Source organism: Bactrocera tryoni, chromosome 1, assembly GCF_016617805.1.
Source record: "Bactrocera tryoni isolate S06 chromosome 1, CSIRO_BtryS06_freeze2, whole genome shotgun sequence".
In the NCBI taxonomy this organism is placed as follows: domain Eukaryota; kingdom Metazoa; phylum Arthropoda; class Insecta; order Diptera; family Tephritidae; genus Bactrocera; species Bactrocera tryoni.
In genome coordinates this window covers 41,604,459-41,631,101 of record NC_052499.1, presented here as the reverse complement: position 1 = coordinate 41,631,101, position 26,643 = coordinate 41,604,459, and the positions used below count along the sequence as shown (strand labels likewise).

The 26,643-nt window shown below is 36.7% G+C and overlaps 1 protein-coding gene across 1 annotated transcript; it reads left to right on the top strand.

Moving 5' to 3' along the window:
• Positions 1-8,405: 8,405 nt before the first annotated feature.
• Positions 8,406-24,658, top strand: LOC120767782 (the record flags this gene model as incomplete). The annotated part of the gene is made up of 5 exons (XM_040094073.1): positions 8,406-8,563; positions 16,081-16,289; positions 16,557-16,690; positions 16,929-17,202; positions 21,070-24,658. Coding segments are annotated over 5 exons (864 nt in total), but the record flags the coding sequence as incomplete, so codon positions are not given.
• Between the last annotated feature and the right edge of the window lie 1,985 nt (positions 24,659-26,643).

Genomic DNA, 26,643 nt, shown 5'->3' with positions numbered 1-26,643 from the left:
AGGCATTTTACGACAAATTATGAGGTCATAACGGCTGTTGAAGTGTATTTTGCAGACTTTCCGGATTCTTACTTCAGGGATAGAATCCACGGATTGGAGGTAGTTGGAGCAAGTGTTAATTCGCAACCATAAATCAATATAAGGCACCCGGGTATTTGCTTGTATCCATGTCGGAATTATTAAAAGAAACATTTTAATCCCAAAAAACGGGTAGTTTGGCAACTCGCTTATTCTAGAGTAGTAACGACAGAAGCAGCACTTAGCTCAATAGTAGCAAATATTGACAAACGGAGGTAAAAAAATACGCACTCGCAGTCTTTCCAGACAGAGAAGGCGGATTTTCTCAGCCTAAAGGCCATACTCAGCAAGCTTAAAGATCCGGTCAACTCCGAACGTCACAAGAAATTGATTCAAGTTCAACGATGTGCAGATTTGTCCAAACAAGAATGCCCCAAGGAGGCGCGTTATCCCCATTTCTCTTGGTCTTCACGATGAGAAAAATGTTGTTAGATCTAACGGTGTTCGGATAGGTGTAAATACTAACTATTTGGCTCTAGACAGCAGTTGTATGACCTATTATGACATACGGTATATTTATATGGAGGCCAATAATGAAAAAGAAATATGGATAATGCACATGGAGAGCATACAAATAGAAGATGGTAAATTCTTCAGTGGAGCTTTTAGAACAATTCCACGCCAGACTCTCAACATTATTTCACATCTACTGCCAACAGCAACTGGCTCTTTGGTTGAGAGAAATCTTCCTGTCAGTTGTCTTTTATTGGGACATTCTATGATTAGTAAATTAGATTTTTTCTTAGGGCATCATCAAATATAGTGAAAGAATTCCTTGATCTCTTAATGAATCTAACAGCCTACTATTATATATATTACTACTGATACTCCTAGTAACTGTGAAGCTAGCCAAAGCTGGCCCTTGTCACCCACACATAAAATAAGCTTTTAGAGTAAGGTCTTCACATTTTGACCTTTTAAAACAACAAAAAATAAACAAAAAAATTGCCTCTTTCAATGCTCCCTGTGTTGTCGGTTTATCACAAGCTCTCAGTAACAGTCTTCAGTCAAGAATTTTCCTACCTGCTACAATTTGAAACGACAGAATTTGTGCGAAATACTATATTGCATTATTTATGCACAACTACATATGTTTAACTTTCACACGCACACACACCCCCACACATACGCAAAACAAATATGCAAAAGCTCTTTTAGTAACACACAAACACCTGCTACTCTATACCATATTCAATTCATTTGCTTGTATTTGTATTTGTGCTGCACTTGTGGTAGGGTTTGCTCGTTTCGTCTTTATTATCTTCCTTATCTATGCAAATAAATATGCGGTGACCCAAAATATATATGCACTTCCATCTATCCGAAATAGCAACAATTTATTGCCGTAACAAGTCATGCCGGCGTGTTAGTGCATACTGACTGCATTATCAGTGTATATGTGGGCTCTATGTAAGTTTGGCTTATCCGAAGCATTTCATCACTTGCTGATATTCCTGTCACGCTCACGTTTCTGTGCAACGTTTTGTTACTCTCTGCAAATGTGCGTACGTTTCTATGTGGACTGACACTATTTTGAAAGTTCATTTATTTCTCTCTTTTTTTTTTGTTTTTTATTTGCCATGCATAGTGTATATCTATATGTATGTGTGTAAATATATATTTTATAAATTTGAAATTTTCAAAAAATTTCTTTGTATTTCTGTCCTTTGTTGATTTTATTACAACATGCTCACGTTGGTGTTGAATATTCTATTTAATTTTTTCTGTGTTGGAAATTTTTCTCCTTTATCGTTTCGTATTTACATTTTACATTAGACTTTGAAATATCTATAGTACTATGTGTACTTGAAGCACGTTTTCTTGGTCGCACGGGCACGAACAAATATATTGCATGTGAGCTGAAAATAACTTGCAACCTCGATGAAAGCAACAACAACATTTTGTGGTAACAAAAGTTTTACCAAAAAGATGGTATTTTCAATAAAAAGACGATTTTTTTCAATATTATTATAAACAATAAAGTCAAGTTTGTTGGTGAATTTATTTGGCAGGAGATCGATTGAGAGTTTGAGAATAGTTGCATTTGAAATTTTCTGACTTTCCTTATGGGATCTCAAAGCTTGTGAGTTTTAATATTGTAGCAAACCAATGTAGTCCTTAAGCGAATGAACCACAATTTCTTTGTTAAAATTATATGAAAACTAATACTTATAAATCATTAAATTCCTTTAACAGAAGCTCGAAGTTAAAAAAAAATTTTCTATTTTCATACCAAATATCTTGGTGAAATCAGAAATTCAGTAAATTCCCTTAAAAACTAGATGTTTTACGATTTATAATATTTTTTTTGTCGTTGCGTTCTACAATATATTAGGTTACCAAATATCTCCCTTCCGCTTTTTTGCTCTTTATTCAATCCTTAATCAAAAGTGTTACAGTGATCGAGTTTAGTTCAAATATGCGCCGTTTCGTTCGATAATATATTGCCATCTAGGCGACAACTTCATAATACCCCCCTCGTAGAAGCCACCCTCCTTATTTTCGAAGAACTCGGACAGCCACTTTTCACAAGCGTCTTTTGAGTTCAACTTTATACCAACAAGGGCGTTCGACGTGGACATGAACAGGTAGTAATCACTTGACGCTATGCCCGGGCTATATGGTGGATTCGATAAAACCTCCCATCCGAGCTCCCGTAGCTTCTGACGAGTCATCAACGAAGGGTGTGGTCTGTTGTTGTCCCACAACACCCTTACTGTTGGCCATTTCTGGACACTTCTGGTCGATTGCGTGCTTCAAGCGGTCCAGTTGTTCGCAGTAGATGGTAGAATTAAGCGTCTGACCATATGGGCATATGGTGGAGCTCATTGTGGATAATTCCCTTCCAATCCCACCAAACACACAGCAAAACCTTCCTGGTCGTCAATGCCGGCTTGGCCACTGTTTGGGACGATTCATCGGCCTTCGACCACGACCGGTTTCACTTGATATTGGTGTATGTGATCCATTTTTCGCCGCCAGTCACCATCCGTTTCAAAAATTCGAGTTCGTTCCGTTTCAGCAGCATATCGCAGGCGTTGATTCGGTCAAGAAGGCTTGTTTGCGTCAAATCATGCGGCACTCAAACATAAAACTTTTTTGTGTATCCAGCACAATCACATTCTGCAGATGGTTTAAAATGGTTTGGTGACTAACTCCCATCTTCTGGGCGATGTTACGAGTTGCCACATGCCGGTCTAACTCAATGTTTTCCATGATTTGATCGGTATTCGTCGTCACAGGTCCTCCGCCGGCTGGCTTATCCATGGAGTCGTTTTCACCCGCTCTGAATGGTCGAAACGATTCCTCCGCGGTGCGAAGTGATCGAGTACCATCCTCCAAAACACCATTAATCTCACGGAACGTTTCTCTAATGGATTTGCCAGATACGAGCTCTGTAGCGTTTTATACATAGCCGCGAAATTCAAAAGACAAAAAGGCGGTGAGATAAGGTGAGATATTTAACAACCTTATATAAGAAAAAAATATTTTTTCTTTAAAATAATCAAACCTTACTCGTTAGTATCTTTTAAACTTTGAGGTTTACGAAAAAAGTGTTGGACACCACTTTTTAGAACATTCAATTTTCTATAAAATCTTTGAAATGGAATACTTTTTCAAGTAGTTTGGAAGCGAAATACAAATTGTTCTAACTGATATTAAGAAAAATGTAGAAAACCGTAAGGCGGAAGAACTTTCCGTTACAATTAAGAGTTCATACTTGGAAAGCCATTATTAGAGGTGTTTCAACAATTTTTTCATTACACCAAGCGAAAATACAATACTTGTAGTTTCGCATTTGGTCTCTTTCTCGTCGTAAATGCAACTCCACATATAAGGAATCCTGTTCAAAAGCAAACAAAAGCAGGAAGGCCGTAAAACATCGTGCAAATGTGTTGAGTTCCCATAAAAAATTACTAAACTAAGTTAACAACAATTGCATTTAAAAGGAAAAAGCCAACTGAACGTGTGTAAAAAACCTTTATGCGCTATGGTTGTATCGATCAAAAGACGAATTTCACTCGCAAAGATTAACATACTCGTCGCCCATAAACCAGACCAAACCGTAATTTTTTCGGGATGCAATCTTGATTCATAGAGAGTTTGGATTGCTACCTTATTGGTCAGGTATCTTGTCATATCTTGTTTATTGACGAAGCCATTCAGCCAGAAATTAGCCCCATCGCCGCAGATTATTTTTCGATGAAAATCCGGATCATTTTCAAGTTGTTACTCAGCCCAATTCACGATAATAAGGCGATTCTGGTGGTTAAGCGGCTTCATTTCTTGCGCCAATTTGATATTATTAGGATGCAGGCTAAGATCTTTTCGAAAAATTCGCCATAACGACGTCACAGAGGTGCCGAACACTTGAGAACGACGGGTGAGAGACTGATTTGGGTCTTCCTCAATTGATGTGCTAGCGGCAGCAATATTCTCCGCACTATAGGCACCTTTTTCTCGCACTGGCTTGGAAACATTTAGTTCTGTGTCTGTGGGTTCAAATTTTTCCACTAGATGCTCAATTGTTGATTTGACAGGGCCATAAACTTTTCAGCGAATGTGGTATACCTCAGACATTGCTTAAGGTAGCTTAAATTAATGAAGCAAATATCGTAAAACTTTACAAAGGTTGGTCATCAAGTCTACATCTCGCAGATTTATATTTGTAATCAGTGCTGAAATGCGAATAGTAACTCAAGACTCAATGTGAAAGTTTGGTTCAGTTTCGGTATGCTTTGGGCAGAGTCTGGCTTATTTGATTTTTATAAACAGCAGTCAGTTATTGGTTTCCATATAAAAATGTTATACTTTTTACTTAAATTGCAAAACAATGAAGCTTACATCCCACTATTCCTGATTATTGTTCTACTTTGTCAAACTCATAAAGGTAAATACATTTCAATTTAAATGTGCTAAGGAAAGTCACCACATATTCTTACATAAATTATATGTAGAAGTGACTGAGTGAACTGAACATCTTTAAAATATTTTCTACCGCAATTTACCCAAAACCAAAAACTTTCCCGAAAGTAAAATGAAATGTATGCTGTGAATTCAACACGGCCACACGTTGGCCTATAAAGTGCGCTTTATTTATGCCATGTAAAAAATGCAAATTGATTTTACGACAGTTATTTGCTTTTGCACAACTTTACAACGCCTACAAGTCCTTCAGCAAATACACAACGGGTTTGAGTGTACATATGTATGTACACATATTTATAATTTCATGCACGTAGACCCATGCATGGCGTTTTCACATTTCACTTTAAAGTTATCGAAACAAATATCACACTCGGTGCTCAATATAAGCCTTTGCTTTTATACTCGTATTACAGTGCGTGACAAAATAAATGCTGGATAATATTGAGTTTTTATACCCTGAACATGGTATATGTATTAAGTTTGATAGGAAATTTGTAATAAGGAAACGCGGAGACGTTAATAATATATTATATATATAAATGGTCAGCATATACTCGAACTAGTCTCTCGATATTTTATGTATCGTTCTTTTCTCATCGAAGAGCTGCCGCCATACAAACTGATCGATCAAAATCCATGTCCTTCTATTGAAAACTTTTTCATTTGACGAAATATCTTCACAAAGTTGGGCATTATTGTTCATAGTAATGGTACAATATCCGGAGATGCTTAGAGTGAACTACCATAGCAGATAAAGTCATACAAAGAGAACTATCAATAACCACTCCGTGTATGGACAACAACGGTATAATCTCCGATGAAATTGCTCAGATTGGATCACTGTAGCTTAAAGCAGCCATACAAACTAGATTTTCATCAAAATAAAGATCTTTTGTTTCATAAGAAATGTGCCTGTGAAAGGTATTATAGCTTTGGTTAACCAGTTGCTACAGACCTACCTACGGGTTGTACGTATCACCTAAAACTAATCGAGATAGATGTAGGGATATATATGTATAAATGATCAGAATGACGACAAAATTGAAATCTATCTCTTCGTCCATCAGTCCGTGCAAGCTGTACCTTGAGTAAAAATTGAGAAATTTTGATGAAATTTGGTACGTAGGTTCCATAATACAAACCAACACACCAAATTCATAGATAGGAGTAATCGGACCACTACCAAGCCTACAAATTGCAATTAACCGAAAACACATAAAGTGCCATAACTTAACACTAAATTTAGATATAAAGCTGTAATATGGCGTAGAAGATCGAAGCAGTAAGGTCCACGCCACGCCCTCTAATAAGTTTAATGCACATATCTCCTAAGCCACTTAAGCTATAACAATCAAATTTGCTGATTGAAAAGGGATGAAGTCGAAGGATAACCCCGCTCACTCCCCATATAACGGTACAGTTGAAAATTACTAAAAGCGCAATAAATCAATAAAAGCAAATAAATCCAAAAATCATTACGCCAAACACATTAAATTTTACATCCAAGATGGCAAGAAGGCTTTATGAATGCCGGTGTGAAAATTGGACAAAGGCCGTGGCACAGCCCACTTTTTGGTGAAATCCCATATCTCGGGACCCGACCAACTGATTTCGATTAAATTTAGTTGGTGTCATTTTCAGAACATTCCTATGTTACAGAGGGAAAATAGACGAAATAGTAGTAAAACTACGTCTACTTCTCATATAGCACAATTTAAAATTCCATTTGACTCTTTCACTTTCCAGTACACAAATCAAGAAGTAATTAATATAACCGAATAAAATTTTGCAGTAATAATTATTTTAAAGCATGCCACCTTTTGAAAAAAAATTGTCCAAGTCCAACCAAAACTGTTCGAGACCATAGGTAACCAATATGTGGACCCCAGTATCAATAGTTGACTTTTGGAAAATATCGGTCAACGTGTGAGATATGTAATTGAAATTCAGGACTAGTCCTTCTTTGACAATGGTATGTCTGTACGTCAAAAATTTATCGAATCGGGTCAATACTTCCCTCAGCCTCCGTATACCTAATACAAAGATTTTCGAACTCTACACTCCACAAAAATATATCATTGAGCAAGCACCGTATTGAGCTGATTTAGCTCCATGTGTCTTCTGGCTATTCTTGTAACTCAAAGAACTGCTCCAGGGAAACCGTTTTGAGTTAATTGAAGACGTGAGAGCTGAAGGCCATCCCGGAAAGTGCCTATAAAATTTTAGTGATTGGAAGATGCATTGTATTTTTGAATTTTTGAATATTCTGAATCAAAATTAAAAATACTTGCTTCTGTTTTATTTGGACTTTGCAAAATTGTAAAAAGTGTATGATTTATGTTACTTACTTACTCGTATTGAGTATTGAATTGTTTCCATAGAAAAAACAGAAATTCAACAATTTTGAAAGGCATTGCTCAACTAGGTAGGTAGGTACTTACACGTTTATTTAGGTATAATAAGTGTTCTAACTTACGTACATACAAGGTCTGTCGCAAAAGAAACAGTACTGTTAAAAAAACAACAAAAAATTAATATTTTTCAAAAGTTATATTTTTTATTGAAAGTAGTTTCCTTGTGCTTGGATACAGCATTTAGCCCGGTCAATTAGCATTTCAAATGAGTGTTTAAGGTCATTTTTCGGAATGCTCTTGAGAATATCGGTCGTCGCCTTTTGGATAGCTGAAATGTCCTGAAACCATTGTCCTTTCATGGGCAAATGAAGTTTTCCAAATAGGTAAAAATCACAGGGTGCCAGATCAGGTGAGTAGTGTGAGTGATTAATGGTTAATATGGAGCTTTTTGTCAAAAAATCAGTGACAAGCGTCGACCGATGACACGGCGCATTTTCGTGCAACAGGCGCCAGGACCCTGCCTCACGGTATTGTGGTCGAGCACGACGAATGCGTGACAAAAGACGCTTCATAATATCAAGGTAAAACACAGCATTAATCGTTTGGCCAAGTGGGACGAACTCTCGGTGTACAAAACCCTCGGAATCGTAAAAAACAAATCAGAATTGTCTTTATTTTTGACTTCTGAAGACGACCGACTTCTGATCGACACAGAGGTCCTCACGACACTGATCACCATAAACTTTTTTCGTCATTTGAAATGTTTCAGTAAACTTTTTCCCAAGTTTAAAACAAAATTTAATATTTGCATTTTACGACCGATGACCAAAAGCTGCTGTCACTTTTTGATCGATAACATCGATTGTAGTTATCCAATTGTCTTAAAATTTTTACGACACCAGAAACAGTTATATACCTTGTATAGCACACACATATTCATATATCATATATATTATTTGTATATTTTCACAGAAACATGCTCAGGCTTAAAATGTAAATTTCTTTATTTCATTTCACTGTGCATTTTTATTTACATATTATCTTTCAGATTTTCATCGAATTTCCTGCCTCTTTGTTACTGACATCAATGTTCCGGAAATTGTTGATTTTCGCGATAATGTCACGTTATCCTGCAGTTATGATATGAGCGGACATACGTTGAATTCCGTAAAATGGTACAAGGATAAGCAGGAATTTTTCAGGTAAGCGATTGTGATATGTAAATGTTGGAAATATACACAAAATGGCAAAAAATTGTTGCAGCATTTAAGTTTTCTCAGCTGCTAACTATGACGTATACGTAAACAAGCTTGACAGTAATCTGTTAAATTGTGTAAACTCCTTTATAGATGTGCTGATACAAGTGCATATACATACCTACATATTTATAAGCTTACTATACCACCTGCTAGTGCGTAAATCAATTGGAAATGCACACACACACGGGCTAAATGGTAGCAATGCAGTTATCATATTGGTGGGCAGCTGCAACACTATCTGTGATCTACAACCAATGCACTAAAATGCGGTAATTTCTATTTTGCAAACTAACACACAATTGCTTTGACTCGCGAATTGTAGCAAAAATAATCAGTTCCAAATTCCTGCAAACTGGCTCAGTGGAATTAATATCTTCAATTACCATCGTAATAGGTTTTTACATTTCACGTTATGAATTTATTCGTCGACGGATAAGCACGTCTCCTCACGGAACCCCACCAAACCGATTGAATGGGACCGTGGATTGTAGTTTCTTATTGTCGTCATTTGTTGTAGAACTGAATTTAACATGTTTCATTGCACCATATATTCCAAATATAATATATGGCGCAGAGTTCCTGTTACCTCACATAGCTAAAATTCAAAGCTTTGTGGTCGGCCCGCCATTACCACTAAGTCCATAGCTTCAAGCAACTTACTGAATAGTCCATGGCAGCTTGAGGGAACTGCATTCCGAACTGCCTCCGAGCGGATCAAGTGGCCTGCTTATTCATTAGCTATTCTAATATGACTGAGTACCCAGTCGATGTTCACCGAGTTTTGTACTGAAAGTCTAAGTAATTCCTGTTTATATACAAGTAGTCTTACGCAATGAAACTTGGTTTTGGGGCTGCTGATAGACAGATCTCCAGTCATTTAGTTTGAAGTTGACTTCTCATTACTTTAGTTGTCGATATATTTTTTTGATTAAGTATTATAACATGCCCGTAATAACGCTTACATTGGCTCCAATGGGCTAGAACTTTGAATCGATTGAGTAAAAGCATTATAATTCGTTTGGAGATGTATTCGGTGGAAAATGTTGGTACACTTAAATTCGCATTTTGGCTCCGATACCCAATTTTGGTTAGAAGCTCCGAATTAAAAAACTTCAAAAGCCCTGTTTTCAGTATCTCCCCTTCAGCTCAGTTTATTATTTAAGAAACCCTCGAGTTTTTCGACGGAGCTCGAGAATGATATGATCTTGTGTTTTGCTCAACATATGACTTAATCAAGTAGGGGTTAGAATAAAAGAAGCGACTAAAAAGTGAAGTATCTTTTTATAATATTGCAACCTGTTGCAATCCTCCATTTCATTCGGTCCCTTGCAAAGGGCGTAATGTTTCACTATCTTTAAACTTTTAGCATCCCTTGGCTACGGAAGATGCCAGTATGCGCTGTTTCCGCGCACATGGTATCACCTACTGATGATTTGATATGTGGAAATTTCGAGGTTCGTCTATGAGTCTGTGAATTGCCACCCAAAATTTTTAACCTCTTGCTGTCGTCTCCGCTCATATTCGATTTTTAAATTTTTGCTCTTTTGCTAATGACAAATGAAATTTCAGGCGCTCTTTTTGAGGATATAACGACGTCTCAAGAATGGCTTGCGGCTTATCATTTCTCCAAATGCGACAATTATATTTATTAGCTTACAATGAGTACGATAAATGTGCGTTTCATCGCTGAACATAATTTTCTTTTGAAAATCAGGATCGGTCACCATCTCGTTTTGGGCCCATTCACCCACCGTTTGAAACGTAAAATGGTCGTTTGGCTGTTAATTATAAAATGTCAAATCAAACTGAATATAAATCAAGTAAAGCCGTCAAAACACCAACTCTAAAATTGGACGTCAACAAACCTAAAACAAATGATGGTTTTTAAACTACAAATTAACTTTAAATGAAAGCTAAAAATATGTTTTACGTTTTCACTTTCCGACAAAATCTACTTTCAAACTATTTTATACCTGTACCACATCATTGCTACGGTGTGCATATGACTTACTTCGTTACTATGAAATGCTATCGGAACGCTTGCTATTTGCAGTTACCTCCGATGTATCTAAAGCAGACCAATGCAACCATTGGGTCAGACATTTCTCATTAGCAATTTGAGAAACTAAATTTGAAAGCACAAACATATGTCCATTGCAAAATATGTTATATATGTATGTAAATTGATGTGATGTGAATGATACAAGACCTGTCCATTATAATGTATTTCAGTGTGTAGTAAACATGCCACTGTCTGTACATGCATATGTACATACATACTTGTATGTATCTATACCGATATGAAATACTCGTATGGACATGGTAGACTTATAATAGACACTGGTCTCTAACGAATACGAACATTTGAGCAAACGCATACTAAACGTATGTAGATATGTGTACCTACCGAGTTATGAGTTTATTGAATTATTAGAAGGGAACTGAGACGGCGTGGAACCAGCATTTTAATTTGTGTGCTCCGTCTGTGTATGTGGGTTATTATTACATTTCGATTTTCAAACTCCATCGCAAATATGGTGAGGAAGTATATATTTTGCTCAGCTATTCCGTTTAATTATTTTTGATTGCCCGAAATTCTGACTTACGTATATTTCTCTAGGGCAGAGTAGTTCTGTAAATATATGTGTTTTAGTTGATCCCAAATCAATGTATGGTTCTATATTTTGGATTCAATAATTTCATCTTTGCGAATGGGTGCGTTTTACCAGAATGTTGGATAATAACATTTACATGATAGCTTACCTTTTTTCAAATAATTTCTCTAACTTCATTTGTATCGCCAGAAATCAAAATTTAAACCATTTTAAAAAGTGTAAAGTGAATGTAATGTATTGATTTTACAAAAGAGAGAAACAAATAATGTGTTTAATATTGATGTTCCATTTGTCCAAACAGATATATATATATTGTATATTGAAAAAATTTAGGCAAAGTGAAATAATAATATATTATTATTTAGTAGCTGAATATGAAACCAATCTTTGAATTGCAAACATCGAATGCAATAAATGCTTTATTTTCCCTTGGCATTAGTAATCTTTTCTTTCCGCCTACAACATTATAACCTAACACCATCGACTGAAAAAGTGACTAGAAATCGTCCGACCTAGTTTATTTAGACTAATTCAAAGCGCAAAAGAGAGTCTCATTGATTTTGAAACTTTTACTAAATAATTGCTTATACTTGAGTCAATACTTTGACTTCATTAGGTTATGGAAATGAATTTTGGACATTATTTAAATATTTTGTCGATACATCATGAAACGAGTCATCCGGAACCTACCTAGCCGAACGCCCGCTTCGTAGCTGGAATATTTCCTTAACCTTGGAAGACACAACTAATCAGTAAGAAAAAAAGAGATCTTAACTTGCCATCAACATCCATCCACTATGCATGCTCTACACAGCGAGAATACTATATGAAAAACTATTTGAACAAAGACTCGAACGAACTATCCATGCAGCTTTGTTCAAAACACGTTCAACAGCTCAAGATTGTTGGATTTAACACTCTAGAAAAATGGTTTTAGTAGCACAAGGATCCACTAGCTATGGAGTTATAACAAAGCAAGAAATGCCATACGAGCCTTATGTAATTTGATACACGGAGGAGATAGCAGCAGTAATCACCGCCCGAGACACAGAAGTAGTACCAATAAAACATAACTAGGTGTATCTTGGCTTGACTCACAGAACCACCAGATTCTGCTTCGTCTTTATTGGCGCAGACACCGCTTACGCGATTATAGCCGAGTCAACAACAGCGCGCCAGTCGTTTCCTCCTCCCGGTACGTGCCGCCAATTGGATATTCCAAGGGAATCCAGGTCCTTCTCCAACTGGTCCTTCCAACGGAGTGGAGATCTTCCTCTTCCCCTGCTTCCCCCGGCGGGTACTGCGTCGAATACTTTCAGAGCTGGAGTGTTTTCGTATATTCGGATAGCACGACTTAGCCAGCGAAGCCGCTGTCTTTTATTTCGCTGGACAATGTTGTCATATATCTCGTACTGCTCATCGTTCCATCGAATGTGATATTCACCGTGGCCAACGCATAAAGAACCATACATCTTTCGCAGAACTTTTCTCGCAATGTCGACTCATCAGTTGTTGTCATGGTCCAAGCCTCTGCACCATATAGCAGGACGGGAATTGTGAGTGATTTATAGAGTTTGGTTTTTGTTCGTCGAGAGAGGGCTATACTTATCAATTGCCAACTCAGTCCGAAGTAGCACCTGTTGGCAAGAGTTATCATGCGTTGGATTTTCAGGCTGACATTGTTGGTGGTCTTTACACTGGTTCCAAGATAGACGAAATTATCTACGACTGTCAACAGTGATGTGAGAGCCAAGTCGCGAGTGCGACGACTATTTGTTTGATGACAGGAGATATTTCGTCTTGCCCTCGTTCAATGTCAGACCCATTTGCTTTGCTTCTTTGTCCAGTCTGGAGAAAGCAGAACTAACGGCGCGGGTGTTGAGTCTGATGATATCAATATCATCGGCATACGCCAGCAACTGTACACTCTTATAAAAGATTGTACCTGCTCGATTAAATTCTACAGCTCTAATTACGGCTCGAAGAGGTCCTTCCCGATCTTGACGGAGGTTTTGCTGTTTTTCAACGTCAGCTTACACAGTCGTATTAGTTTTGCGGGGATAATAAATTCAGACATCGTGATATAAAGGTAGCTCCTTTTCGTGCAGTCGAAAGCAGCTTTGAAATCGACGAAGAGGTGGTGTGTGTCAATTCTCTTTTCACGGGTCTTTTTCAAAATTTGGCGCATGGTGAATATCTGGTCGGTTGTTGATTTTCGAGGTCTAAAGCAACACTGATAAGGTCCAGTCAGTTTGTTTACGGTGGGCTTTAATCTTGGCTGCAACAAGATAGTGGTCCGAGTCGATATTAGGACCTCGGAGCACACGCAGTTGTAAGACACTGGCGACGTGTCTTCCGTCTATCACAACATGATCGATCTGGGTGGTGGTTTTTCAATCCGGAAAAGGCAAGGTGGCTTGATGAATTTTCTTATGCTGGAATCTAGTACTACAAATAACCAGATTACCAAGTCGATCAGCCTAAACCCATTTGGAGATGTTTCAACGTGGAGGCTGAATTTACCGATTTGCCCACCCTGGTGTTAAAGTCGCCAAGCACGATTTTGACATCGTGGCGGGGGGAGCTCTCATAGGTGCGCTCCAAGCGCTCATAGAAGGCATCTTTGGTCACATCGTTCTTCTCTTCCGTCGGGGCGTGGGCGCAGATTAGCGATATGTTGAAGAGCTTCGCTTTGATGAGGATTGTGGCTAGACGTTCATCCACCAGGGTGAATGACAGTACTCAGCGACGGAGTCTCTCTCCCACCACGAATCCCACATCAAACTTGCGCACCTTTATATGGCCACTGTAGTAAATGCCACAAGGACCTACTCGTCTCAATCCTTGTCTCGTCCGTCACATTTCTTGGACGGCGGTGATGTCAGCCTTTACTCTAACAAGAACATCAACCAGCTGGGCAGCGGCATCTTCCCAATTAAGGGATCGGACATTCCTGGTGCATGCCTCAAATCATTGTCCTTAATTTCTTTGCCATGGTCGTCATCAAACGGGAGGTCACTCAACCGAGGCTTGTTGTTTCTTTTCATTGGGTGAATTTTTAACGTGGCGGTTCCCAATCCCAGCACACAACCCTGCGGAGGGGTTGTTTCGCCTTCTCACTTTAGCTCGCATTCAAACGGATATTCTTAGGCTACCCAGAGGATACTTGGTCAAAGACCGGAAGTCGTGAGCTCCTTGAGCTCCTTGAGCTATATGTAAAAGAATCGTTTCTGGCCACTACCAAGTGAATGGCAATCGGAGAACTTTCCTCATTTGCGTGAACTTATACAGATGACTCCATCCTCCAATATACATCCAGTTATATACAAACAAACAGAGCTGCTGTTACTTTGAAATAAACATATACCTCTCAAAGAAGGTAAGCAAACAACTGCAGATTAACTTTCTGAGTGCACTCCGCAGGAAAGACAACAAAAATCACCTGCCAACTTAGCTGTCTAACAACCAACATCAGAGGGGCAGACAAGAAAATATAAAGCTTCTAATATCGACAACCATCAGATTTCATTACACAAATCAAGGATTTGATCAGATGTGCTGAAATCGGTAAACCGCAGCCCTGAAAGTTGTGTCAGATTACCAAACAGTATCATGCGATGAATTATTATTTGTAAGCGGTTTTGCCCTAATTGACATTTCAGCATACGAAAAAAAGGCTGTGAGAGTTAAAGTAAGTATTTTAAATTAGAAAAAGAGCGATTAAAAAAACATGGAAATATACGATATTAGAAAGTCAACGAAGATGAGAGGATGGGTGTCGAGGCAGTTAGACGACCAAACTTATAAGAGATCTTAAATTATTAAGAAGTCGAATTCTATGCAACTCAGATCCTATTCGGTCAGGGATATTTAAAAAATACTTGCATGGAACCAGAAAAGTCGAAGAACCATCATACCTATACCACAACGCGACATAATTTGGGATTGAACACAAATTCTTTAAATGTGTGCCGTGACAACGGAAACGCACCACCATAGAAAAGCTTATTGGCCCAATTAAAAGCGGGACCTGGACTCAGGTGCCTGGGTATAAGGCTCTCAATGAGAAATTTGGCGACCGTTCTTTAGATTGGGAGTGTTCAGTGTTCTGCAAGTGGCACATACCCTTGTTTAGACGATAGCCTTGCTGTCGCGGATGGCATTTTCCATTTTAGATATACCAGATATTTTCTATCTACAAAAGATGAATCATTTATGAAGATATCCCAATAAAAATTAACACAAATAGTGACTTTTATATATATTAAATCAAACCTTTATGGTTCGAAATAGGATCATGATTCAGGATAAAGGCCGAGCGATGCAAAATAAAGGGCCTCAGTACATGATCTCTCTCTACATGACAAAAAGGATCTCTTGGTCCCCATATATCTTATATAATTATTTTCGTAATCCTGGTTGAATATATCCTAAGAGAATTGAGCGTTTATACCCCCAAATTTGCTTGGTCAGCTTGGCTGAATTATCTCACTGAATACAGTACATAAAGGGTATACAAACCTGACCAACTCTGATGCTCCACGAATTCCACTTAACGCCAGAAAATTTAAGGTTGGTTTCTTTTCTTTGAAGAAATAAGAAGGTTATGGCTACACATAGTCTTTTTTCTTTAAAACTCCATCTATCTCAGATTTTATTCAATTATAATATAAGTATGGCTGGTCATTCTCCGTTTTACTTGGGTCAATACGATACGACATATTAAAGGCTAATAAAAGTCTACTTTAACTGAATTCCAGTATCACAATCACCCATTTCATGTGTGAAAAACTTTAATCACTGAACTATTGCGGGTGTACAAAAATTCTTTATTTGAACTTTCAGATACTCGCCAATGATGCATCCGGTGTATATGAAATTTCCCGTCGCTGGCGTTCAAGTGCAAGATGGCAAGTACTTCTGCAACGAATCGACGTGTCGGGTGGATTTAAGTTTAGTCGGCGCTAAATCAACGGGCACATACGAATGCGAGGTATCTGGCGATGCGCCACACTTCAAGTTGGCTGCAAAAGGAGACAACATGACCGTAGCAGGTAAGAATCCATACGCGTATCCTGCTCCCAACGCCACTCAAACCAAGCACAGACACATAAGTTCAGAGAAATTGTATCGACAACTAACGATTGGAAATAAGTAGCAAAATCAGCACGAAAAATCACGCAACAGCGTGTTGTTAGCGATACTGTTTTTTTTTAGAAACCTTAGTTGCACTAGTGCGATATCCACTTGTGCACGAACTATTATTCAACGCAATGCCACTTTCAATTTTTGTAACCTTCTCGCCTTTTTCGCACTCGCAGCGCTGCCTCAGAGTGACCCGCTGATCGACAGCTTCAATTCAATGTACCGCATGGAGGAACTGTTGAGCGCCACCTGCACCTCGGACTATTCAAGCTTGCCCACGCGACTGACATGGTTCATCAACGCCGAACAGGTGAGTAGGGTTGCCGTCAAATGTGTGCGCATTTAAGACATACCTTGTAAAATATTAATATTTAACGGAACTACATCGGAGATTTGATGTTTGCATTTTCTATTATTTCGCGCCAAAAAATACCATACTTTCCTATTACTATTTCCACCTCATATTAACGAATTGTATCAAGGCGATGTCACAAATTGATATTTCTATTTTATTTCTTATTGTTCTCGCTCCTTGTCGCACCGTACAGGCTTCGCTGGGCGAACTGCAACCCAGCATTGACACCAGCATTCCGGCGCACGATTATGTCCTGCGACGCCAAAAGCTTCAGGTGCGCTTTTATTTGAGCGGACCACGCTTCTATCATGCTGGAAAAAATCTGGAATTGAAGTGCGTGGCGGAAATTGAAAATTTCCCGGAACTGAAGCGTGAAACTTCATTGACTGCGGCAATCACACACTACGACAATTTGAACAATCAGATGCTGATACATGCCGGCAGTGGAGCGAGTGGTGCTGCGCCCGGTAAGTATCTAAATGCGAGTATACTAAGAGTGGCTTTTGTTAAAGTGGCATAACGGAAGGGAAATATAATGTGACAGCGACAACATATTCGTACAGATGTTTCAGGATTTTAAATGCTTATGTGTGTTTACATTATTGTATGAGTTCGATACTATGGCGGTGTATCGGGGCTACGGGTAGCATCGACCTGATGTTTACCATTTTTGGCATTACGACATATCATCACCAGAAAAATATATAGCTGAGTTTTTTGAAGCTACCTTGACATCGTGACCAACAAAGTCAAGGACAAAATTGAAAGTCTTTATATTTGGTAAAGGAGTTAGGGGAATTATTGCCCTGATTTTACCCATTTTTGACATAAGGACTCACTAATAACTGGGGTCCATATATTCGGTATTTGCGGATTTAAAATATTATTGCCTAATCTCAACAATTTAAGAAGTTAGATAGCACATTTTAGGACACAACGAGTGTTTGGGTCAAGTATTCTTTCCATAACGTCATAAGCTCGCTATTTGTAAACGAAAAAATTAAAGAAATAGATGGTTTTCGAAGATAATATGTTCGTGATGTAGGCGTGGTTTTTATCCGATTTCGCTAAACAACACTTACAGAGTGATATACGAATTTCTGGATAATATGGATAATATTGCTTACCAATTTTGGGGTAGAAATCGGTTAGTATTTGCTGAAGTAAATGATTACACATAAAGTTTGACAGTGCCATGTACATTGTCCAAAGATCACGTCACTTCCATTGAAACTTGTAAGTGCCATTATTTACACTATCTGTAAAATTTGAGGACGTTAATCTATTGATTTACCAAGTTATTGCATTTTAAATAGTTTTTCTCCGATTTCTCCCATTAGTCACAAGGTTTGACATTTTTGAGGGTATGCATACTCAGCACGTTTTTATATACGAGCACTATTTGCATTGTTTACAGTAACTTAAAATATTTTTCTCCACCAAAATATGAAATTGAATCTCGAACATTTTCGAGCGATTATTTTTTACAACTTACGACGTGGATTATTTCAGCAACAATGCTCCGTTGAACTTAACTCAACTTTTGACGATGAAGCTCCATCAAGGACCAGTATCGAGGTGGTAGATCCTTCTAGCACGAATTTCAGGAAGGTGTTCCAAAATCAGTTGTAGAAAATATTGTTCATGTTGGATGCCACACTATTTGGCAATCTCTCAAGGTTCTTGTCGATTGGTTGAGAGAAATGTTAAAAAAAGATAATAGCCGAGCTTCGTAACACGTCTATAACAGTGCTGCGGATGAAAATTCGTAGATTTTCGCGCACGATTCCAAAGGTAGCTGCAATCGACTGTTTAGGTGTTTCAAGATAAGCGAATCCAGCTAAAGTTGTTCATGCACGAAGCACTTCCAAGCAAATGGTTGCCTATTTTTTATGAAAAACTGGATACTTCGCAACCATACCACTGAAACAACGCAGAACAGTGTATTCTGAGTAGTATACAATCATTTGTTTGTCAGTTGCATTTCAAGAAAGCAGGAAAACCGACCACCGAAGACGCTTCACTCTCCACCACGACAATGCTAGCTTTCCCACATCGACTGAAACAATTGCATTTTTAGCACTCAAAACATGAGATTTATGAGTCACTCTTTGTATAGTTCTGACTTGGTAAAGAATGACTCCTTTTTATTTCCGTTCTAAAAAAACTAAAGGTCAAGGGTTTTCGCCACCTGAAGAAGAAGAGGCATCTTCTGGACATTTCTAAATCAGAGTGGAAAAATAGCTCCTTAGTAGGCAGGCATATCTCTTCTTTTTAGGCATGTTTGATCACAGGAATGTACCAATGTATTGTTTCATTCTGTTGTCCTCTACTTATTTTCTTACCATAGGTATACCAAGATCTTTATGGATCATTACGCATCTACTAAGGCAAAGGCGTGATTGTTCTAAGCATTAAATGTCATACATCTAAATCGGTCACTGTATAAAAGCTCTCTGTTGTCTAGGCCAAGTTTAGAGTTTTAATTAAAAGCCAATATAAATTTGCAACTCTTATCTTCATGCAAGTTATTTTATCTACATGAGCCTTCTATTTAGTTGATTAGCACGATAAGTTACTTCGCTTGGGTTACTAAAATATTGTTCATATTTAATGCCGGGCACATTTTTGGTCTTAGCCAGAATGTGACATGCTTTCCCTTTTGTTCATTCATATTTACACGCCAATTGGCTAGCCATTCTTCGACAGAACTTAAGTTTCAGCTAATATTCTTAATGCTATTATGTGGCATTTGTTACTGCTCACTAAAGCTGTCTCACCCGCAAAAGTTGAGGTCAATACTTTATTAGCTGTTGAAAAATCTGCTGTATATAGAGTTGGGCCTAAGACACTGCCCTGTGGTACACCAGCCTTTATCTGTCATTCATCACAGATAAAATCTCCTACTTTAACCACAAATTGTCTCTTTTTTTGTACCCTGAACAGGGTATATTGAATTTGCCACGAAATTTGTAACACCCAGAAGGAAGCGACGGAGACCCTATGATATAAATACATAAATGATCAGAACACTGAGCTGAGTCGATTTAGCCATGTCCGTTTGTCTGTCTGTCCGTCTGTCTGTCTGTCCGTCCGTATATATACGAACTAGTCTCTCAGATTTCAGTTTTTAAGATATCGTTTTGAAATTTTGCAAACGTCATTTTCTCTTCAAGAAGCTGCTCATTTGTCGGAACTGCCGATATCGGATAACTATAACGTATAGCTGCCATATAAACTGAACGATCGGAATCAAGTTCTTGTATGGAAAACTTTCACAGCTGACGTGATATCTTCACGAAATTGGACATGCATTACTGCTTAAGGTAATAATATAATATCCGAATAAATTGTTCAGATCGGATTACTATAACATATACTAAATACTATACTAAAAGAAATGCACCTTTAAAGGGTATATTAGCTTCGGTGCAGCCGAAGTTAACGTTTTTTCTTGTTAAATAAGACTCCAATGTTTTATACAATTCTAAAGGAAGACTTTTTTTAATCGTATATGAAAGGCCTTTATTCCACACCTTATCAAACGCTTGAGCCACGTCTAGAAATAATGCTGAACAGTACCTGTATTAAAATGCTTTTCTTATCTCGTTAGTAATTCCATTTACTTGCTCTATCGTGCTATGTTTTTCACGAAACCCGAATTGGTGCGTTGGTATTATATTATTTTCGTGGAGGAAAGAAGACATCTTTGATAGTACTACTTTTTCAAATATTTTAGAAAGTCAGTGTAGAAGACTGATTCGTTTATATGACGACAGCTGTCTTAAATTACCTCTACAGCAATAGTTTGTGACTCAATTAGCATTTTTGTGGCAATTTTATCCAACTCCACCCAAGTCTCGCATAGACATCTTGGAGTTGACAAGTGGCTTCATGGATATTTGGGCTTTCCAAAGGAGATTTTGCTTGCTTGAACTTGGACACAGCTTCTTTATATACTTGTACATTTCAGTGTTGAATTCTTTCTCGCATTTAAACGCTTTTTTTTAATTTACGTACAGCTGATTTTATTTGAATATGTGTAGAAGGAGAGCAATGTTTATGCCCTTCTATGCAGAATGTTTTGAAGAACAATAAAACGAGTTTCGCTGATTACAATTTTTTTTTTTTCGAATTACCATGTACATACATATATATAAATATATATTATATTGTTTTTTATATGGAGAAACTTTTCAGGTTTCGTTCAAATATTTACATACCTTATTGATCTCACAGAAGAAATGTTTATATTTTTAAATTGGAAAATTTTAAAAATTGGATTAGTTCGTTAAGTCTATAAAATGTGTATTTTTACTCTCATCTCTTTCCAGGCATTCATCAACACATTTGTGCTAGTAAAGTTATCCTCATTTTGTTCGTGATATGTTTAATGTTTAGCAGCATGCTACTCTCTTTATGATCTGCCTGCGATATATTTGCAACCAGCAAACCACAGAAAATCACCAAGAGACGGCAAATGGAACCAGCGAAGCCAACAACAACTCTTTCGATTTGGCAACAGAGCCAAGCATCGACGAGAGCAACCATGACTGCGTCCACTATATCACATTAGTTAGTTAGATGTAACCAATTATGATGTAAATACAATGAAAAAACGAAGAAAGGTAACCTATAAAAACACAAACTACTAAACATAATATAAATTTAAATTAAAAATCACCAAAACTGATGAAAGACGCTGGAAAAAATATACCTAAGTAAGCAGATTATATAACGGAAATGATAAGGAAGTGATGTGCATTTAATTATGATTATTAACTCATTGTGGATGTTTATTATTTTAATAAAAATCAATGATACGCGTACCTTAGTATAAGTTCTCAAAGGTTGAGTGGTATTAAGTTGAACGCCGACTTTAGTTAGAAAGCGCTTACTTAGTTACCCAACGCATGTGTGCACTCAAAGTGCGCCTGCGCCATGCCAGTGCATTAATAATAATCGAAATTAATTTAAAAGTAAGTTTTTACACTTGCTTTGCAGCGGATTTGTGAATATTTTACTTAAGATTTCCACCCACTCTGGGGAACACGAATGCATTCAGGTAAGGCAGCACCACTAAGATATTGACTATTGTACTTAGTCGTCAAATAAACCAATATATGTATGCAACTACACACTCAAGAAAATTTATAAACCCATACTCACATACATACACGCATATATATTTTTCTAAAAGCAATAATTATTGTAATTCTTAAGTAAGTAAATGTATATAAATTACTGAGGTTTGATAATATAATATCTATTTTCTCTTATTTTTTTTTTAATTTTTAACATATCTTAATTTCAAGGGTCCGATAAATATATAACCAACAAATAAAAAATATTAAAAAAATTCAATTTATTCCTCTTTTAGTTCTGTGAACTTTGTACAGCATATGAAAAGTACGTCTTCTAGATTTTTGCCAAATATGCTAGGCCTTCGAGGAAGAAATATTCGAGCGAGTTTTTTCAAAACAAAGAAAACAGAGATTGGGCAGCTGTTCGGAGCCCACCAATTCAACCAATTATGGTATAAGTCGTTGAGGTATCATAACGAAAAAGCTCCTTTCCTCGCCGAATGAATCCGATTTTTTCATTAATTCAGCTTAGAATTGGTCAAAATATCAAAATTTGTAGCTCTGTGATAGTGTTGTTTTTTATTCAGATAATCAATACAGATAACATATTGTGAATCCCAGAATCGGTGACCATCACTTTTCGCGCTGTTCACTGCTTCGAATGTTCTTTGGTCTCTGATATATATGCATCAGTGGAACCATTCAGACCTTCCATTGGATTTTGCTTAAATAACTTCAAACACAGCTGAAAAGTCGTTTCACGCTTATCTAACAAGAACCATATGTAAGTGTCTGCATTCTCCCTGCATGGTCGAGATATTGTTGTTGTTGTTGTAACGGTTATCTAAACCCCGTTAGGGTGGTAAGGTTCAGATAAGTTGTCATCGAGGTCATCGAACGGTAGGCCCACGAAACGTGGTGTTTCGACGGAGCCGGACCATAGGAAGAAAAATGTCAGATGTGCGGGCTGAGCTGGGTTAATTTCATGCAGGAACTCGTTGCTGGCGTTAAGTAAGAGTTTCATCTGTTACAGTTTCCAGAACAAAGTTGGGCAAGGGTAAAATTCCCACAAAAGCCAGTTCTACATTACCCGAGAGTTTGTCCTCACTGGGCAACGCCTTGCAGCAGTGTTGCTCCGTATTCACTTGACTGTTGGCATTGAGTTCAACCCGGGCCCGAACGAATTTTTCTGCTAAGTATGCTCTGTATATAACAAACATTTGTTTTGAAAATTATGTCGAAAATTATAGTAAAATTTTCATTCAGAAATCCGATATTCCAAGTTTCGATCAAAGGTTTTTCAATCTAAGCTTTATAGACATTAAAAAAAATCACCTTTGCACTCTTAAATTTAATTGGAAAAATGGACTTTAATTAATGATATCACTTCTTTGAGGATGTTCCTTAATTTGTTTGGAATATTTGAAAGGTTATATTTTGTAGAAAAATTAAAATTATTTTTTTGTAGCTTTCCTAATTTATTAATCATATCTATTTAATTCAGAATTATAATAGTATGTTCTATATCATGTCATTTTGCATATGTATATACATATAAACATTTTTATTTTATAATTTAACACAGAATCATAATTCTCTAAATATTTTAAATCAAAGCATATAATGCATTTCTTCAAACGTTAACAAATGTTGCCCAATATTTAGACTTAAAACCAAATTCTATATTCGTGTTTAATTATGCACCGAAAATTTCACAAAATGTATACTCACCCATACATACACAAATTCACCGTATTAATGTAAATTTCATAAGCAAAATATAAAAACAAAATAATTTTGCACCAGAAATTAAAAAGTTTAATAGTTTGTGAAACTAGAAAAAAAAAAAACAAAATGTGGGTTAGATAGAAAACTCTGTAGTTGAAAACTGCTTTGCTGACAACACTTGACATAATTCACGTTCTGTATAATAACAAATATAATTTGAGCCGAAATAGCAGATTTATTTTTTATATTCCCGTGCTAAACTGAAGCATGCTTTTAGGGACATAAATTGAAGTAAAATAATTTTCTTACCTTGAAGACATATAAAATAATTCAGTTGAATATTTCCTTATAAATATAAACAAAAGATTATATTTACTTCAGTCTTAATGTCGTTGAAAAGGGTTTTCTATCCAATCACATCCAAAAATTAAATAAAATATGTAAAATTAACTTTAAAATTTAAAAATTCTGGTTCGACAACGAACTGTTGTAAATATAAAATTTTAAAAGTATAAAATTAGAAGTACTTTAATTTATAAGTAAATGGTAAAATATAATGACAAGAAGACACACTCTACCAATGTTAACTTATGGCAATGAAATGTTGAAATGAATTTTAGGCAACATAAAACTGAAAGAAACGCAAAAAATTTATCAGTGGTGCAATTATACATATTTAAAAATAGAACGAAAAAATTAAGGAAATAAATACAAAGTTTACCAAATAAAAACTAAGATACTAAAAAATTCATGAAACTGAAAAATACCAAATCTGTAAAATAATCTTTAGGCTAATAAATCTAAGCTATAAGAAAAGTGAAAATGAATTAAATTCAAACACAAAATGCCAAACGTACTAAATGAAATAAAAATCCACAGTTTCGAGAGCCTCATATAACAAATGAAATAACGCAAAGGTAGGAAAAATAAACTCGACAAGAGCAGTGCAAATGATGGCGATTAAAGCTGCGGTGGGCTGTTTGCCTCATTAAGACATGTGGATATAACTAATTAAGTGAAAAACGAAACACATAATTATAGTTATAAGATTATTGTTAAATGTTCTTTTTCTTTAAAGTATTATTCACTTTTAATTTTGTTTATATTTTTTCCAGATGTAAAATATTAATTAAGAAAAGTAAAAATAAACGAAAAACTGAAACTAACAAACTTTTTGTTTCTCATTTATCCAATTAATTAAGCGACTTAGTTTTATGTTCACTTCGCATGCCAATTATGAAGAGATGACTGCAAAAGAGGGACTATTACGCAATGAAAGTTATACTTACATCAAATGTATCTAGTTTTCTGACAAGTGAATTATAGCGTAGCACACACGACATGGTGTACTATATGAATACTGAACGTTTGATATCTGCATATTATATATTCAAAGCAGCATATTTATTTGCTTCGTGAACAACAATTTTTTTGCACACGATCACTGAAACTTGAGGGGACGTTTGCAAGAAAAAATATACTTATGAAATGACGGACACTCTAATACATATTAACGTATACCAAATCCGGCAGAGAAGATCCAAACATCGTTTAATAACTCTGCGAAATGTAAATATTATTAAGGCTAACAAATGGCATACTTAGATTTTCCAAGTTGATACTTAAACTAAGCAACTTCCATATGATTAGAGTTAAACATTTACGCGAAATTGATTAATTAGATTGATTAAAAAGCCATAATAAATGAGCGCAGTTAAAACTCTTGGAAACTTTGTTTACTATATTGTTCTTTCTGACTCCAAAGTGTCCAGAAAATGGTTACTACGGATGACAACATGACAAAAGTCCGTGAACTGCGGATCTATGCATATCTAATACGTAGGCTGCTATATATATTTTTGGCCTAATAAAGTAAATAGGCATATTTATCAATGAAAATGTTTTTTTTTATTTTTTTATTTTTTTTTGTCGATTGCTGTTTTGTTGCAATCCATGATTCGTCCTGTGACGATCTCATAAACGTCTTTTGAAGCACCGCGATCGTATTTTTTCAGCATTTCTTTACACCAATCCAGACGAGCCTTTTTTTGAGCGATTGTCAAATTGTGCGGGACCCAACGAGAACAAACCTTTTTTACTGTCCAGGTGTTCATGCAATATCGAATGTATGCTGGTGGGGGAAATGCATAGGCAAGCCTCTATCTGAAGGTATGTTACATGACGGTCTTGCATTATCAGTTCACGTACGGCATCGATGCTTTCCGGCACAACGGCTGTTTTTGGACGACTTCCCGGAATTCGTCTTTGAGCGAGCGTCGGCCACGATTGAATTCGTTGTACCAGTTTTTCACAGTGCTATAGGATGGTGCTTTATAGCCATATAAAGATTTTAGTTCATCGATGCACTCTTGTCGTGATAATCCACGTCAAAAGTTGTGAAAAATGATCGCACGAAAATGTTCACCAGTTAATTCCATTTTTTGGCCGAGTTGAATTTTTCAATTCCCCGTAAATAAAACAATTCACGATTAAATGACAAAACGTTCTGAGTTATGCTAAAAAGCGTCAAACTTTCCAATGGAAATGTCAGATTGCACCTTGCAACACTTAGTGTTACCCTAGGCCAGAATATACATAGCTGCCCTCGTAGCATAGTGTGTCATATTGTGCTTGAAATTTAAGGTTGTTGGCATGGTGTGCCACGTTTGATCACTCCGGACAGCAATCGAATCACTTGAAAGCTTGACATTGTTTAATCAAGCGCAATTCAAAGGCGCTTCTGTGACATTTCGTAACAATAGATGAAACATGAATTGACTGTATCCATCAGAAACAGAGGAACAAGCAAATCAGAAAACAAACTACTCTGAAGAAATTAAAATTGTGCTAACGCCCGAAAATTTTTAAAACTCTTAACCGGGTATATAACCACATCCTCAATAAAACTTGGTAGGCCCTATAATATATATTCAGATATATATATGTATATACCATATACGATTTTTGGGTGGGTAAAAAAACCAATAGTTTTTTTTTGCTTGGTACTTTGAAAAATTGGAAGATAGAAAAGAAAAGCTTTTCTTGGATGAGTTATTAATTGTAGCGGGAAGGTTCAGATGGAAAAATTTGTACCTC